This window comes from Megalops cyprinoides, chromosome 2, assembly GCF_013368585.1.
Source record: "Megalops cyprinoides isolate fMegCyp1 chromosome 2, fMegCyp1.pri, whole genome shotgun sequence".
Taxonomy (NCBI): Eukaryota; Metazoa; Chordata; class Actinopteri; order Elopiformes; family Megalopidae; genus Megalops; species Megalops cyprinoides.
In genome coordinates this window covers 27104533-27121571 of record NC_050584.1, presented here as the reverse complement: position 1 = coordinate 27121571, position 17039 = coordinate 27104533, and the positions used below count along the sequence as shown (strand labels likewise).

Genomic DNA, 17039 nt, shown 5'->3' with positions numbered 1-17039 from the left:
CATGCTCACTAAACTTAGAATGAATGCTCCAAAAGTCAAGGGCAGCAGTATGGAGGCCCAAATAAGAAGTTTATTTTGATGCTAAAATGATTTAACCTGGTTCAAATTCTAGTCCAAACCACCCTTGCTTCAGTTGCTTCAATAAATATATCCAGATATATACGTGAATGACATGCAAAAATTAATTTAGGTCACCATGGATGATCAAACGACGTACTACATGTGTTTCGTCTGCTGACACACTTCAGCTGTTCTATTCATTTTGCTTAGCGTTAATCTACACCCCAAGCTTTCGTTTTCATTTTTACAGGGATACACAGTGGCTTTTCTACTTAATGTGTATCTCTATTTTCTGAAAGCAGCACCAGGCAAGGCAATTACTGTATTTCAGGAAAGCTGCTTTTAGTCAAACCTGATCTGAACGCGCCCAAAGTGTATCTCGGCACAAGATAATCTTGTTTTGTGAACGTAGCCAGCGTGTATGTGCAGTAAATGAACAGCCGCGCGGCGTCTTTGTTCCTCCGACAGTGCTTCCCGGACCGATTCGCGAGAGGTGAAAGCGCTGTGAATGGGGGTGTTTCTGGAGATCGAAAAGCCCTTTCAAAGGCGGTGTCTAATCCCTGCGCCGCTTGGAAATTTAACTGAACAGACAATGTAGCCCTAGCTCTGAAAGGTATAACTGCACGGAAAAAAGGTCTGTTTTGCTTCCAGACGTTTTTCATTGTATCTTTTGTACGCGTCTGGAAGCAAAAGCAAGACAGAATACCCCGCTACAAACTGAATCTCATTCATTTTTATTCAGTTCTATTGACTTATGTTCTACCTTCAATAGTTACGTTTATTGACTTAAGCTTTTCTTCTTTTTTAATTAACGTTATTGAAATTGTCACGCCACCGTTGGAGAATAGCGCAGCGAAGGAGACTGCATGGTGGGTCTGCACCGGGACGCCTCTGAATTCATCTTCCACCAGCAGGTTCCAGCAAAACAACTGGCCATTTATTCTTTACGCTCGAATTCCCACATCCAACGAAAACGCCTCACAAAACTTCATTTTTAGGTTCTTCCAAAGACTTTCAATTATGCCGAAACTCGAGAAAGCACCTTTTCATATTTTACAGACAACTAAGTGAAAATAGAGCCTTCTTTAGGGTCTGAGTGATTAAGTTTTTTCTTTTCTTTTTTTTTTTTTTTGGGGGGGGGGGGGGGGGGGGGGGCATTTAAGTATGACATTTAAACAAAAAAAGGAAAGGGAAAAAAGGAAAAAATAAATAAATACATATTTTTTTTGTTTATCTACTCGGCATATAAGTCAGATATCGTCCTTTGTCAAACATCGTACTACAGTAGAGAGGGAGTTTAAGCTTAAAATGCCCACTCCTACACCCTAACGACAACTCCATATCCAGGTGCAGCAGTTTCCTTTAAACATTCCGCCAATCATATGAAAAACACGCTGCATGTTGCACGCTTGCAGTGAAATATTACAGTGAATGCCTCCTGTGTGTCTATGAATTCTTTTGCAATCATGCAAGAAAGCATCCTGCACACAAAAGCACAAACTTGCGAGCAAACTGAAGTGACCTGTAGTGACTTGGCACCACTATGAAGTTTCCTTTTTTCCAATAATTTAGTCTCACTGGAGTCAGCGTTAAACAAACGTCTCTGATTTGACAGGAGATCAGCAGGACTACAGACTTTTCACAATGGTATGGTGGTAGCTGTCATCCGGCTGAAGGGTTTGTGAGAGGAACTCCTTTCTGAACACTGACAGGTGAACACTTCGCTTTCTGCAGGCACACTGCATTCCCTGTATACAGATCTATCTAATAAATCTTTAAAGGATCTTTGGCTCAGATGTAATGCAACTGCAGAACACTTTGCCCTAGGAAGTGCACAGAAAACGTTTCTTTGCTATTGTTACGAGCGAGACAGTTATAGAAATCAGCATTAAATGTCTAGTAAAAACAGAAAAAAGCTGCAATTTGCTACTCAAAATAAACGACAAAAGGCACCCTGGTTTAATATTCTATAGGATTATCAAAGGAGCTTTAGACCCGAAGTTATTTTTTGCTTTGCTGTTAGTAATAAGGTCTTCTTAAAAGCTGTTTTCACACATTTGGAGCTTATTTGGACAGACTTCAAATCAACGATCTTTCAGTTAAAGACAGCTTGTATCACTTACTCATGCAGGATGCTCTGTCAAATATAAAGATACATCCTGAAGAAAATGAAACTCTAAAAAAGACACAGAAATGCTACTTTTTCTCTTTTATTCCAATGTTTTTTTTTTTTTTCCGGTCAGACACTCTACTGATTTATTGCACAGTTTTCATGGTCTTTACAGTTGCATGAAAAAAGGGCTCAGCCCTGAAATGACAAAGATCATCAGGACTGCTGACTTTCGTACTGTATGCGCAGTGAGCACTACTAGATTGTTCAATCACAGCCACGACGGCTGGCATCTAAGACAGTAACTCATGGCTAAACATTATACGTCACTCTTCTGCAGATCCCATCTCCTTTTCCACTGAGTACAGCAAAAACCGAACTCTCTCCAGTCAAACCTAACATCAAACTTAATATTTCTGTTTTAACACACGTTCATGTGTTATAAGTTACATAAGTCCAGCTCCCTGTATTCCACAGCTGATTTTAAACCTTTACCAAAAGTTATTAAAACGTTTTCTTTAGGCGGTGGACTTGTTAAACTTTTTGTTTACTCATCCAGCTGCACCAAAAAATGTCCATGAAAGTTTTTGTTTTTTTTAATTGGCTTAAATCTTTCATTTGTTGTGATGGTTTCATCTGCTAGAGCTGAGAGAACAGCTGGACGGCGCCGTCCACATTCACCGAGTCCCTCGGCGGTTCTCTGATCACCTGCGGAGGAGGGAACACCAATAGAAGAGATGAGGCTGGGTAATTGTACAAGCTGTCTGCAACAGCATCGCTGCCACGCACCGACTCGCTCTCTTCACACACACACAACAGCAGCGTTTCCAGATTTCTGGATTTCTAATTTGCTGGAGCCTTTCATGTGGGCCTGTTGGAAAAAAAAAAAAAAAAACAACAAAAAACGCTGGCCCATCTGTTGCAGCTAGCACAACACACACATACACACAGGCACGCACGCACTTGATCAAGCAGAACTGCTTTCCATGCTATTTTAATTCCACGAAAGCAAAAAACACGTTCAGTACCACGTTCAGTACCAGTCAAAAGTTTGGACACACCTGACTAAGACAATGGGAAACATGCATTCAAAGACATTTTAATCTAAAGACTTATGCTTAAGTTGATTTCTGCTTATGAATTTCTATCTAAAAAAAATATTTTTAAAAAATATTTTTTCGCTACTTTGAAGAAAATATAAAATAGTTCTGATTTGTTTACATTTTTTGGTCACTGCATAATTCAATTTGTGTTATTTCATAGTTCTGGTGTCTTTACTATTATTCTAAAATAGTAAAAATAAAGAATTAAGGTTGTGTCCAAACTTTTGACTGGTACTGTAAATAGGGATTTTGACTGAAAACTGCTACAAAATTCCTCTCAGAAAGAACAGAGATGTCCGCCTTGGCAGTGATTAGTTATGTTAGCCTGAAACCGTTCCTGACATTTGTTAACTAATGCATAAATAATAACCCACACAGGAGCATGTATCAGCTAATGCTTGAGTCTAAAGCATCCCCCGGGAACAACACCATTCGCTACCTCACTTCCACAGTCACGCTCCACATGTAGCACAAAATTCTTTTGCAAATAAACCCTTCACAGCTGGAAAACTTGTAATAAACAAAAAACCTGATATGTAACTTCCTGTTACTCATGATTAATTATTTGTGTCATTAAAGTTATGGGAGCATGCTAACTAACTGCTATGGCACAGGTCTTTCCCTTTATGTAACAAGCATTAGCCAGTGTTAATTTTTTTTCACTGACATTCATGATAACTACTGCATAGTGGTCACAATAATGTAATAATTGTTTCACTTCATGACTCAAAACACACAGCATTTAGTTTGAATGTCCTCCCCTACGCTTCCATTCAATTCTCTTTCTTTGACACTCTGTCATTTATTTTAATATTTGGCAAAGCCGAGCTTTCTTTTTTCATTCAGAGTTAGTTGTGTAAACCTGAACCATCCTGAGGTCCCATCTGCTTTCCTGGCAGAATAAATGACCCCCTTTCCAGGTCTGTGAGATTGCAATATGCAGTCACCCCTTACCTGTGGCGGCTTTTTGGGTTCCTGTGCAGTACATTTCGATAGGCTTTTTACCTCCCTCTGTACATCTGAGAATATTTTATTTAGGCTGTCGACCTTCTCGTTCTTAGTAGCATTGGTGGCATTAATCTAAAAAACAAACAAACAAGGACAACATCAGGTCAGTGTTTTGTTTTGCTGTTTTGCTTTTATCTTCGGCCTTTCAACACCACCCTCAGATTTGTTGAATGTACTACCACTATTGTCACTTAGCAGGTACTCTTATCCAGAGTGACTTCCATAAGGTTACAGTTCTTACATTGTCATCCATTTGTATAGCTGGATATTTACTGAGGCAATTCTGGGTTAAGTACATTGCCCAAGGGTACAGCAGCAGTGCCCCAGTGGGGAATCAAACCTTTCAGTTACAAGCCCTGTCCCTTACCACTACACTACACTGCCATCAATACACTGCATTGCTCATTTGCTTTATGACAGACTTATCCAGAGTCACTTGATGTTCACACTTTAGATTTACATGATTGTTTTCTTTGATCCCCAAGCTACTGTCTGACATTAACAATTTACACTTTTTATGTGGTGGACAGGCTCAACACAGACTCAATGCAGACCTGTGCCAACCGACCAACTCAGAATTTGGGGTCTTACCCCATACCGCCACATGGGGCAGTACAACAAAGTGATTCAATTGAATTTTAGCAAATTTTGTAAATTACTGTTACAGAACCGCATCCCAGGAGTCTGGCTGTGCCCTTGAGCTTAACCTACCATTTAACCTAAACAGACAATAAACAAAACCGGCTGTGCATTGCAGTACTATGTGGAAATATGGGCTAATAAAGTTTCCCTGGCTTCCAGACATACAAGGCATACAGTTCACAGGCACCGCTACAGGATACAGCATTAACATTAGCGATTGTAATCCATAATTCTCAGAATATTACTCTACTGCTCTCCACACTTCACCACCAACATTCTTCTCCATCTTCGATTCAACTGTCAGCTCTAATTAAGCTTGCGAAAGACAAGAAACTAATCGGGTACTTACGTGTTTGAGGGTTGAGGTCACAGGCTTGGCTTTATTCTTATGTTTTATGTGTTTGTTGGCCACTTGAAACACACTCTTCTGTTTCTGACCCTTAGGTTTATTCTTTGCCATGGTAACCTTTGGACATGAAATGCAGGGGAAAAAGTTACCAAAAAAGAATATGCTAAATTCTTAATAAAGAAAATTAATTACTGAAAAGGAGATACGTTATCATAATCAAACGCACATGGTTCCTTTGCTTAGCAATTCAGGCATGACTCATAATTGAATATTAGCACAGGCATCAAGCTAAGATGTATTTTAAATACGTATAAATACGAGTTTCACAAGACAAAAATGGACCACGGAAAAGATCATATCAGTTAGTCAGCCATTGCTAATACAAGAGAAATGACTGATTCTGTTCATCAAGAAATCACCAAAATATTTCGACCCAATTTGTCCAGCTACTCGACCAAGCAAACGACGCGACAGCGACAATAAAGAGAATACAAACAGCGGGGTGACATTCTAACAGAAGTGCCGGTAGCCAGACAGCTAACTATCGATATCTATAACGCTTGACAAAATACAGAGCAAGGTCGTTCTAGCTCGCTACCTAGTTAACTAAGGCTTCAGACATAATACGTCTATCTCATTTTTCACAGTCAGTTGTACTGTCAGTGTATTCCCAAACTGAACATTTCTGAGCGGTTGGTAGCACGGTTGGCGAGCTAGCTACGCTGTCAGACAAGTTAACTCATTACTTTTACGTATCTCATAGCAACTTTGTGTATACTGTGTAAAAGTGAGTAGCATAAAGATATTTAAAAGTCGACGAAACATATTCGACGTTTGCGGAAATGCTAACTTATAACAAGAAAACATGCCATACCTCTCTTGGGGACAGCTCTGCAGCAGAAACATGTGGATAGTCGCAATGACGTAGTTTACACGCGACGATTCCTTTGTCCAATCACCGCGGGGCTGTTTCTGTACCTGCAATTCTGTACTTCATGTACTTCATGTACTTCATGTACTTAGAACTAGAAACAGATGGCTGTAGGAAGGGCTTAACACGCGTTTTCTTTTTTCTTTTCATTTTTTAAAATCTTTGACCTTCTCCATTTCTCCAGGTCTACTGTGCAACCTACATTGTACAGGAATCTTGTGAGAGGTGCTTTTACGCTAACAGACTAGAAGGGATAGAGATATACTGTATGTATACACAAGAGTTACTGTATTGTCCACTTCCGTGCTATTTTCTTTCCTCTAAAAGCGTTTGCATGTGTCTATTGTATTTGCCGCAGTTATACAGAAATGCTCATGTGTCATAGTCTTAATTGCTTCTGATGTTTCACCATTGAAACACTTCTGTAAGCTTTGCATGCATTGCAACTCCGAAACACTTCAGTGTTATTTTAGTGTTATTTAATTAATGTACCACAAGGTGGCAGCAAAGCCAAAAAAAAATTCACCTTATGCGCTGTCAAACCTTCGCGTGTGATTGTGTCATGTGTCAGCCAACGATTTCGCTTTCGTGGAAATTTATTAATTTATTTCTTGTTTGTTCAGTTGTACAGGTTTAACTTTTTGAAGTCATTTTATAACAAAAATAGGTTAAACAAGCTGCTCTGTGCGCGCGTGTTCGTGCCCGGTTATATGTTTAGTACTCTTTCATAGCCTTCAAAAGTGTTTAACAGAAATGTTATTAAACATGAATGGTGTTTGGCACTTTTGACAACATTGCAATTCTCCAGTTTTAACACAAAACCTCGACACCCCTTTGTGGCGTCCTGAGGAGCACTGTTTTGCGTGTGACATGGTACATAATAAAATTCAGATTCAGTGGTCCATCCCAGGGACAAGACGTCTGTCTATCACAGGGTTATTAATAAAAGATGTTCATTTCATAATTACGAAATTATTCGAATAATGTTAGCTAAAATGTATTTTAACGACCAACCTGCCCTTCAATTACCCTGCATTTATTTTGTCTTCGTCGCAACACTACAAAAATGCTTGAGAAATATACTGACAATAACCTGTGCAGGCTCTTTATCGCATGCGTGGCAGACCACTAGTAAAAAGCATGTTAATTGTTCACTTAAGTAAACCACGTTGGCTGTGTTAATTATCTTCAGAAATGTAATCCTAGTATAGCAGTGGTCTCTTTAAATTACACGCATTAAAGCGCAGAAGATCACATTTGCACATGTAGCGCGCTCACTGGCTCGCGTTTAGCAAGATGCCCGCAATATACACCTCGTTGTTTTCATTTGGACATTAATAACGTTGCAGTACATTGTTTGCATGTTTTTTGTTTGTTTTGGCGTTTTTTCTTACTCGACCGCAGTATTTTACAGTGTTAGTACACGGTACACCTCCAAGGACTACAAGACGCTATTTTTGGTCAAGGAAGGACGCGAGAATGGGGCTATTTTCTATTCAAAACATAAAGTGTCTATTTTCGTTAAGAGAAGGACAGTTCTCTTGGAGCGGACAAACCAGCGAAGCATCGAATTAAATATTTAACTGACAGCAGTGGCCACCGGAGCGATTTGTCATGGAGACATCAGGGGAAGTCATACACCGTTAGCGGTTTTTCCACCACCTCACATTCCTACAGGAGATCGGAGAGCCGGAGTTGCGTCTGGAAACAGCCAATGTGACAGAAAACGAGAGCGCAGGACAGAGAGAGAGAGAGAGAGAGAGAGAGAGAGAGAGGGAGAATGACTGGTCAGCTCATCGATTGACAGCGCTTCCCTTTAACTCCTCCCGCTCGCTCGTGCTCAAGTCCGCCGAGATCTCGTGGCCAAACCCATTGGCTCGAGAGACGTACGCGGCCAAGGCAAGTCTATATAAACCCCGGCACTTGTCCGTTGAAGACATCCAGGCTGTTTGAATTCCATACCCGACCGGGGACCTTACATTGTAGACTCCCAGAACCGCAACATTTTGTAACTATGTCTCACGGATGGGGATACGGAGCGGATAACGGTGAGACACTTAATCTTCTTATAATGATATATCCAAACTTGACCCGCTATGCGATTTAATGGCTTTTTTCCCGCGGTCATGCCGTTATGAATCATGCGGTTCTGCTCCAATCCACCTCCCACTCTCGAAGGACACAGGTGTGAAGTAACGTTAGAAAACTGACGTTAGCCATATAGCTCGCTGTCATTAATCAATTTTGTTAATTTAACCCCTGAAATAAAATGGATGAAAGTGAATGACACTTGACTGGTTCATGGGAAAAGATAGACTTACTTAAGGATAACCTTGCATTTAATAAACCTGTTTAGAATTCTACCTCAACAACGGTCAACTGTTCAAGATGACGTTGGCAACGGTCAACTTTTGAGTTCAACTGTCATCTATATAACATTACCGTTAACGTTAGTTAGCCAACTTTAGTCGGGTCGAAAAAGCGACAGCATACAACACAAATCAAACCAAATCAGATCATTATTTTTATTTGTTCTACTGCTGAATAAAATTACTGCAGTCTGCCTAATAGCGTTACATATTTCCTCTTTGTGTGTGTGTGTGTGTGTGTGTGTGTGTGTGTGTGTGTGTGTGTGTGTGTGTGTGTGTGCGTACGCGTGTGTGTAGGACCCGACAAATGGGTCGAAAACTTCCCGATCGCGGACGGACCCAGGCAGTCCCCCATTGACATCGTACCCAGCGCTGCGGAGTACGACTCCGCGCTGCAGCCGCTCACGCTGAAGTACGACCCCGCCACGTCCAAAGGCATCCTCAACAGCGGCCACTCCTTCCAGGTGGACTTCGCCGACGACAACGACAGCTCAAGTCAGTGGTACTTCTTTCTAACAAAAATAAATAAATAAAAAAATCCAATTCAACGACCTGACACGGATGCATAATATTTAGATTTTGTTAAAATGACCGTTAGATAGGTAATGTCTGTGTTCTGAGGGGTGTCGAGGACGTCAGTCTGTCCTAGGAATTTTCAAAATAGAGATCATTAAACATTTAACATTCAAAATATGAAACACAGGGACATTTCATAATTATGCTTTACAAGCACTAATATAACCTCAAGCTTGCATTATGTAACGGAGACTGATGCATAGGTAGGAATCACCCTTTGATTGCTTTTGAGCTTATGTGTGTTTGTATTCTTGCAGTAATCTTCTCCAGAGCAGAACAAATCTTCTTTGATGAAGCAAAGGCTTTACTGCGTGCTTAATATAGAATATTTTTATGACACATATGTGTATGAAAAGCTTATTTTTTCCATATTTGTAAATTTAACATTGTGTAACCTTTTTATTAAGTAAACGGAAGTAGCACAACCATACAGGAAAGAAAATATTTACATTCATCAGTTATTTTGACATTTTTTCTAACCCATAAACATTTCCTGTAGGACAAGCCAATTTTATAATGGGCTTTCTTGAACAAGTGTATTCCTTTGGAATCCTATAGTAACCTGACATGTCTTATTGGATATCCAAAGGGAAAAAAATTGTCCAGATCTGAACAATATGCTGTAAACTTTTTTTTTCACAATACCAATGTCCTGAAAACATATCATTTTAAGGACAATTACTGTCACAAGTGCTGCTTGAACACTGCAGAGTGACCTTGTGATGGCACTGCTCCGACGGCATGAGTCAAATATTTTCTGAGGAACAACATTCAGCTTGATAAAAAATACTTCTTTGCTGATGTGAAACTGAAGGGCTTTGCAGCACAAAGAGTGATAATTACTGCCACTCCCCTGTGGTGTTCTTTTCTGGAGCAGCTTTCTGTGGCCTTCTGATGTCCTGGTCTAGATGGAGAGTAATGGTGAATCAGTCACACAGAGTACAAAGTCTGCATTTATTGATGGGGGAAAGAGATCAGGAGGAGCAGTTCGCGTCACTCACCACACTTACAGAGCAATCCTGACATTGGCACAGTGCTGCTGTGAAACACACTCACACACATGCTCACATATATCCACACAGACTCACACATGCACACACACATACTCACACACATGCACACACATTCCTTATCAGTGTAGCAGCAAGGCTGATAACTCCTGTGTTTCGTTTCTGACAAGTGAAATGAACTATTGTGAAAAAAATGACCTACTTAAATGACCTATTGCATTGGACTGAGTTCAGAGTGTGCCGGCAATTGAATGAATAAGGATTAGTGTTATCTTTTTTATATGTAGATTCCTCACATAATATGCATTGAAGTATTCAAGATCTTTGCTGTTACTGGACATTATGCCCTTGAGTTACTGGAGTTGCATAACAGGAACTGTGTCTGACTGTCTGATGTAGAAAGTAGGAAATGAGGATACTCGTACAGACATACGGGTCGCGATGACCCCAGTTTGCTGGGTCAGCACAAGAGATTTGAAACATTATTACACAGAAAACAATACAGATTTAATATTCTAAACTCGAACAGTATTCATGGTGTGTGTGTGTGTGTGTGTGTGTGTGTGTGCGTGTGCGTGTGTGTTTGTGTGTGTACGTGCGTGCACACAAGCGTGTGTGTGTGTGCTCGTGCGCACGCGTGTGTGTGTTTATACCTGCATGTGTCTGTCAGCATTGGCTGTGCTGATGTGGGTCTGTTTGTGCCTGCAGCGCTGACAGGGGGACCGATATCTGGGACATACCGACTGCGCCAGTTCCACTTCCACTGGGGCGGCAGTGACGACAGGGGCTCTGAGCACACCATCGATGGCACCAAGTTTGCAGCAGAGGTTCGCGGTGTCCTCCCTCTATGAGTTATGTTTGCAAGGACAACTAAGGACTGTTCTCTGAGAAGAAAGAATGAACTCACTGTAACCTTTCATTCAGACACACTTTTTGTTAGGCAATCTTGTGAGGAAACTTGTACAGGAGACTCTGCTTTCCATTCGCCTTTGTGCTGTATTTTGCACACTTCCTTGTCCATGTAGCTTTGGTTGATAATGGCATATTTTAGTACTGCCAGTATTGCTATGGATGTACTGTTTTTGGCAGTGCTGGTTTGTTAACATTTATAACAAAACAGCACATCAGAGCACTTTTGGCTTAAACAGTAACCGAAATGGAATTTTCAGTGTTAATCACACTGAGCTGTATATCTGTCCAGTAAATAGAACATCTGTACTTATACAAGCCATCAACCTGATGTGTGCTTCTGAGGGCAACCCCAGATGCTCTTGATGCATGTCACACCATCACAGGGATTTGTGTTATCCTGATTAATCCACTGAAGCTGAGGTCTCCGCTTTTTTGTCAGTTGCACCTGGTCCACTGGAACACCAAGTACCCCAGCTTCGGCGATGCTGCCAGCCAGCCTGACGGTTTGGCTGTGGTCGGAGTCTTCCTGAAGGTCAGCCTGTGGCTCTTTATGGTTTATGACGGCAGTTTGGTAAAGTCAGTATTATACCACTACTATGAGTGCAGCTCACTAACATCACACTTGCAAACACACCTGTAAAAACCTGCTGGCTGGCTCCCTGATCTCCCATACTGCATGCAAGGTGCATGACAACCGTAAAGATCAGCATTTGCACTCCAGTCAACATCAGATATCATCTCTGCTGCTCACCAGGGTGCAGTTACCAGTTGTTGTTTCAGTAAACCGAAGCATTTAACTTGAAAATAATATTAGCAGAAAAACCATACATGATATGTTATGGATGATATAATTTATGAAGGGGATCCTATTGTGAATGCCAAAACCAATGTTTAAGAAGTAAACATGAGCAGAATTTTTTCATTAATGTGTTTGTATGTGTCTGTCTGTGCGTGTGTGTGTGTTTGCGGGGGTGCATGTGTGTGTTATTTCTTTGTCTTAACAGGTTGGAGATGCCAACCCCCAGCTGCAGACAGTTCTTGATGCATTGGATTCCATCAAGTCCAAGGTAAGGTCACTTTTCCAAAGGCTGTGCAAATATACGGTATGTTATAGTATGGTAGGAACTACCCTCATGTGCAAGACTTGTGTGCAAGAATCTGACAATGTTCTTAAATGAATCCTGTTGCTCAGGGTCAGCAGACCACTTTCGAGAACTTTGACCCCACCATCCTGCTCCCTGGCTCTCTTGACTACTGGACATATGACGGGTCCCTGACCACACCCCCTCTGCTGGAGAGTGTCACCTGGATAGTCCTGAAGGAGTCAATCAGCGTCAGCTCTGACCAGGTTCAGCCCCGTTCAATGTGTTACATAACAGCTTTTCACCAGTCATACTTTATACACATTGACTTATCTTGTACATACAGCTAAGTAGCTGGTAGAGTAAATTTTATGGTTCAAAAACAGTTATATCACAGCACTGGAAACACAAAGCGTCCTGGTCAAGAACCTACAGCATGCAGCATCGTACAGTGTTGCCCACTGAGACCTGAGTGAGCTCTACACAGGTGTCCGTTTCCTGGTTGGGTGTATGTTGCAGACAGCTACCTTAATTGACATGTACTGTAGAGTGCATGCATAGAATGTACGTAAAGAGGCATCACGCAATCCGATCAAAGGCACACCACATCTGCTTGAGTGTTTAACTTGTCCTATTACTGTAACTGCAGAATAAGGACAGATATGCAGACCTCATCTGTCACTACTGCTTGCTAAATATAGTCATTTTTATGGTCGCTATATGGTTAGCTGAAGGGTAAGGTGGTGTCTTGTGCAATTAAGCTAGAAGGCTCACCTTCTCCCACACCCTGTCAGTGCCCTTGTACACCCTGCCTCGGAATTATACTTTCAGTCTCTCAAGCGAGGTGCTTAGCAAGTGCTGTTGCACGGCTCTCTGAATTAGGCAAGTCGTAATAAGAAAACAGGGAGGTCCTTAGTAATGTCTTGTGTATAGATAGGATAGGATATCTATTTGCTGTGTAATGATAACACTATCAGCGATACCTTCTACAGCTGAGGTGCTCCTGCCAGTGACAACTGAAGGGTGTGCACTCGTATTGATTGTTGATAGTAACTAATAGCTACATAGTAATGCCTCCGCCCAAATAATGCTTCATTTAAATGGGTCCTGAAGTGCCAGGGAAACTGCAATGAAGGAAACATTGGTAAATGTAAGGTAAAATTACAGTGAGGGAAGTAAAACTGAACTGACCCATTTAAGTGCCAGATAGGCAACGCTCTCCTACTCTGTTCCTCCCAAACAGAAACCCTTTCCCATTTCATACCCCAGCTCCCTGACTGCCTCTCTCTGGCTCCAAAGCCCAAGCTGTTGAGTCTGTGTGAAAATTAACATCCTTCAGGCAAATGTTTATTTCATGAGTAAAACTGAAGCGCATGCCTCAAAGGGCTCTATGTAGCCTGCACACAGAGCTGAGCTTTTTAATTCCCTTTGTATATAATAGAAAAACATGAAACCGGGACCTCACACACTGGGATAATAATAAAGACTGGATAGGTATTTTCTATTTTGATGCTTTGAGATGAGCAGGCAAACTCAAATATTAACTAGTGAAATCAAGATGTGTTGAGATTACATGAAAACGTCTAGCTGTATAAACAGGTTGTGTAAATGCTGCATTTTGCCCAAGATTTGTTTAGAAAATCAATAGTTATGAGGAGGTGATAAACCCAGCATGCCCTGTGATAGTAATCACATGGGGAAACTATCATTGCAGCTATCAGCTAACAGCTAATTCATACCTGTGCAGAGACGTGAGCAGGGGTCACAGCCCAGTTTCTCACTATCATGCTGCTGGCAGAAGACTGCACCAGAAGTAGCATATGACATCCTGAATAAACATGAAAATGAGTGTCCAAAAATACAGTAGAGACAGCATAGACAGGAAAAACAATCCTAAAGAATGCAAAATCTTAAATGGGAAATCTTAATGTACACATACTGCATAGATGTCCCTTTTGGTGTGCATGAATCAACATACACTCGAATAAAAATGAATAAGTACAACTTCAGCTTCCTTGTTAGTATATCCTGTTCACACAGCAGTCTGGAGGTTTAGCAGTCACATAGCTTTGGGAAGGATAAGCACACTGCAGCCTTCAATATTTACAGCTTAGTGTTAAAAAAGGCAGAGTTGCTTATTAGTCTGTAACAGTCTGCTATCCGCTTAGCAAAACCAATTAAGAGAATGTCAAGTCCATCAGTTACTATTGATCAACAGCATGTGTATAGTATACATACTGTTGTGACTTAAGCACAGAACAGAAATCAGCCTTGATCGGAGTGGCATGGTTGTGTGTAGCAGCAATTAATAGAAAACCAACATATTGCATTGTTTTCTTTTTTCAGTGTAATTTTCTGTGGACTCTGTAGCAGCCATGTGTTGCCGTTAGTATATACATGAAAGCATCTATATTTAGAGCCTACAGCAAGTCACACTGGTAGTACAGCAGCCTTAATATAGAGCCTGTTTGTGACCCTGTGACAGTGGCAAATCTCAGCAGCCCAAGTCTATATGGAGATCAATGCTTGTGTTTTGAGTTTAAGATTGGGCTAACATCCAGAAATTGGTTCCTGGGTGGAACCTGGTTGGTGGAGTCTGGGGCAAGGTACTTAACCTGAATTGCATCAGTGAATGTCTAGCCTCATTAATACGTAATGAGTAAAATGACAGTGAGGTTATACCACCCTAGATAAGTACACGGTAATGTAGAGCTCAGACCACAGACACTCAGAAGAACAAAGACATCACTGACCAGTGGGTTAGAATCTGGGAGCTCACAGTGTTGTTCTTTCACAACAGATGACCAAGTTCCGTAGCCTGCTCTTCACCCCCGAGGGAGCGGACCCGAATGCTATGGTGGACAACTACCGCCCGCCTCAGCCCCTCAAGGGCCGCAAGGTCCGCGCCTCCTTCCAGTGATCACCTGGTGCTTAGTGCCGTCTCGCCTCTCGGACCATCCCTTAGTGAGACGCCCATCCATGGAACCCTATGGAGACCTACGGGTTCAGATGTAGCTGTCTATTGATTCAATGTGAAAGATGCTCCTGGTGTTTCTCTCACACCCCACACGGCTGTGCTGTTTTAAGAAGCTTTGGAAGCAGGTCTCTTTTACCCTGCAGGTGTCCGCAGTAACAAGTCAGTGACCTTGCTATATGTATTTTACAAGGCACTTCTATAAGTGATGGATTTCCCCTGGTTTTGCATCCGGTGCCAATTCTGTAGATTGCTACTTGGATCTGTAGATCTCCTTAGGAGACACCAAAACAAACAAACAAAACAATGGAATCAGCTCTGTAGGGGTCTCAGCAGAAAACAGCAAAATGGAAAGGATGCTGGACTCACTGGCTGCGAAACATCATGCCATCTGCAGTACTGCTTCAGTCTGTCTGTAATCTCTGACTTCTGGGCTACTGCAGAATCTCAGCAGCTTAACGAGATGCACTGAACCTCAAAATCCCCTCTAGTGCGCACACACACACGCACGCACATGCATCCACACACACATTCACAAGTTTTATGCTGCCTGAGTTTATTTGCACAGTGACGCAATGAGTCCTGAATACTTTGTTTTGTTTGTTTGTTTCTTATTATATTTTATTAGCAATAAATGGATGGCTAAGTTAGTTTGGCAGCTTACTCAACAAATGTTCTTTTTGTTTGTTTTTTTTAAGTGATTTCTCAGTAATGTTTTATTACTGAAGCCTTTTCTGTGCTTCGCTGTTGCTGTTGTTAGAGGTCTGTTCAAATACAATACTTAATGTTATAAGCTGTCAGTCACAGTTGCTGTCAGTGCGAGGCCGGTAGGGCCATCGCACAGAGCCTAGGTGAGAAAATCTGCCCGACAACAGATTGTAGCCTGTAGCTTCACTGAGACGTCAGGTCCTCCAGGTCAGGTCGCGAGTCCGGCAGAGTCAGGTTTGAACAAGTAAAGGGACCAGAGGAATGTGTTATTTTAGAGGGGTTAACTTCTTAATTTATTGAATAATATGTCTGTCAATTGAAACGTTTTAATGACAAAGTTGATTTTATGCCTTACACAGAGCAATGTTGTTAGGGTCATCCTGGGAGTAAAAGTCTAGCAGTACAGCTATTTTGAAAGAAAATTTTATTGATGAATAAATATATTTTATGACGATTCTGCCTCCAGTGTTGCCCTTTGTTCTTTGATTCGAGCGGACATGCAATGCCTTTGTACTACTGCTGTCGTATGATCATCAGCAATGTTATAGCTTTAAAATGTCACATCAAGCTACAGAAAGGTCGTGCTTTAGCTGGGAATATGCTCCCGCTGTTTAATTAACATCAAATCAATACCAGCTAAATGCATCAGAACTGGGAGGTCCCAGGAGAGTGCAAATACAGCCGTGACTGCCACTGTTAACTGGGCAAGTTGGAACGGGTGACTGTGCCAACCTCTTAATTAAAAAAGAAACATTTGTGATACAGTTAGTTTAATGAAAGATTTTAATCACATTAAATGCCCTTATCTGGGCACATACTGAACAGCCATCGCCATATACAGCAAATTTGTGCAGTGTAATGCACCAAAATGGCTAAAGCTCACATCCCCTCCACAAAAATAAGCTGGAAAGACCAAACATCTTGGATTTAAAACTGGATGCTAGTCTTAACACCAAAAAGTAAAACCTTATTCTTTCTACGGCAGGTAGTTGCAAGTTCTGAAGTGCAACCAAACACACCTTTACATTTATTGTTTTATAAATGATGTTAAATTTTACATATTACACAAAACTCATTTAAACAGAATGCATGTTTATTTATAGAAATGAATCATAACACTGAGGCATCAGTTTCTCAGAAAATGACCTTTAGGTCCTTTAGGCCCAGGATTTCAGACAAATAAAAACACTTTCACAAGACAACCC

General features: G+C 41.3%; 2 protein-coding genes across 2 annotated transcripts; one reads left to right on the top strand and one right to left on the bottom strand.

Annotated features, from left to right (window-relative positions):
- Positions 1-2264: 2264 nt before the first annotated feature.
- Positions 2265-6194, bottom strand: rbis (ribosomal biogenesis factor). Its single transcript, XM_036522702.1, has 4 exons — positions 6147-6194; positions 5273-5389; positions 4228-4353; positions 2265-2878 (listed from the first exon to the last, which is right to left on the bottom strand). The coding sequence occupies exons 2-4, from the start codon at positions 5381-5383 to the stop codon at positions 2810-2812; spliced, it is 306 nt and encodes a 101-aa protein (XP_036378595.1). The 5' UTR covers positions 5384-5389; positions 6147-6194; the 3' UTR covers positions 2265-2809.
- A 1843-nt stretch (positions 6195-8037) lies between these two features.
- LOC118772709 (carbonic anhydrase-like) lies at positions 8038-16288 on the top strand. The gene is made up of 7 exons (XM_036521269.1): positions 8038-8251; positions 8870-9067; positions 10867-10985; positions 11510-11602; positions 12075-12137; positions 12263-12418; positions 14953-16288. Exons 1-7 carry the CDS (start codon positions 8218-8220, stop codon positions 15070-15072), a joined length of 783 nt encoding a protein of 260 aa, XP_036377162.1. The 5' UTR covers positions 8038-8217; the 3' UTR covers positions 15073-16288.
- Positions 16289-17039: the final 751 nt, after the last annotated feature.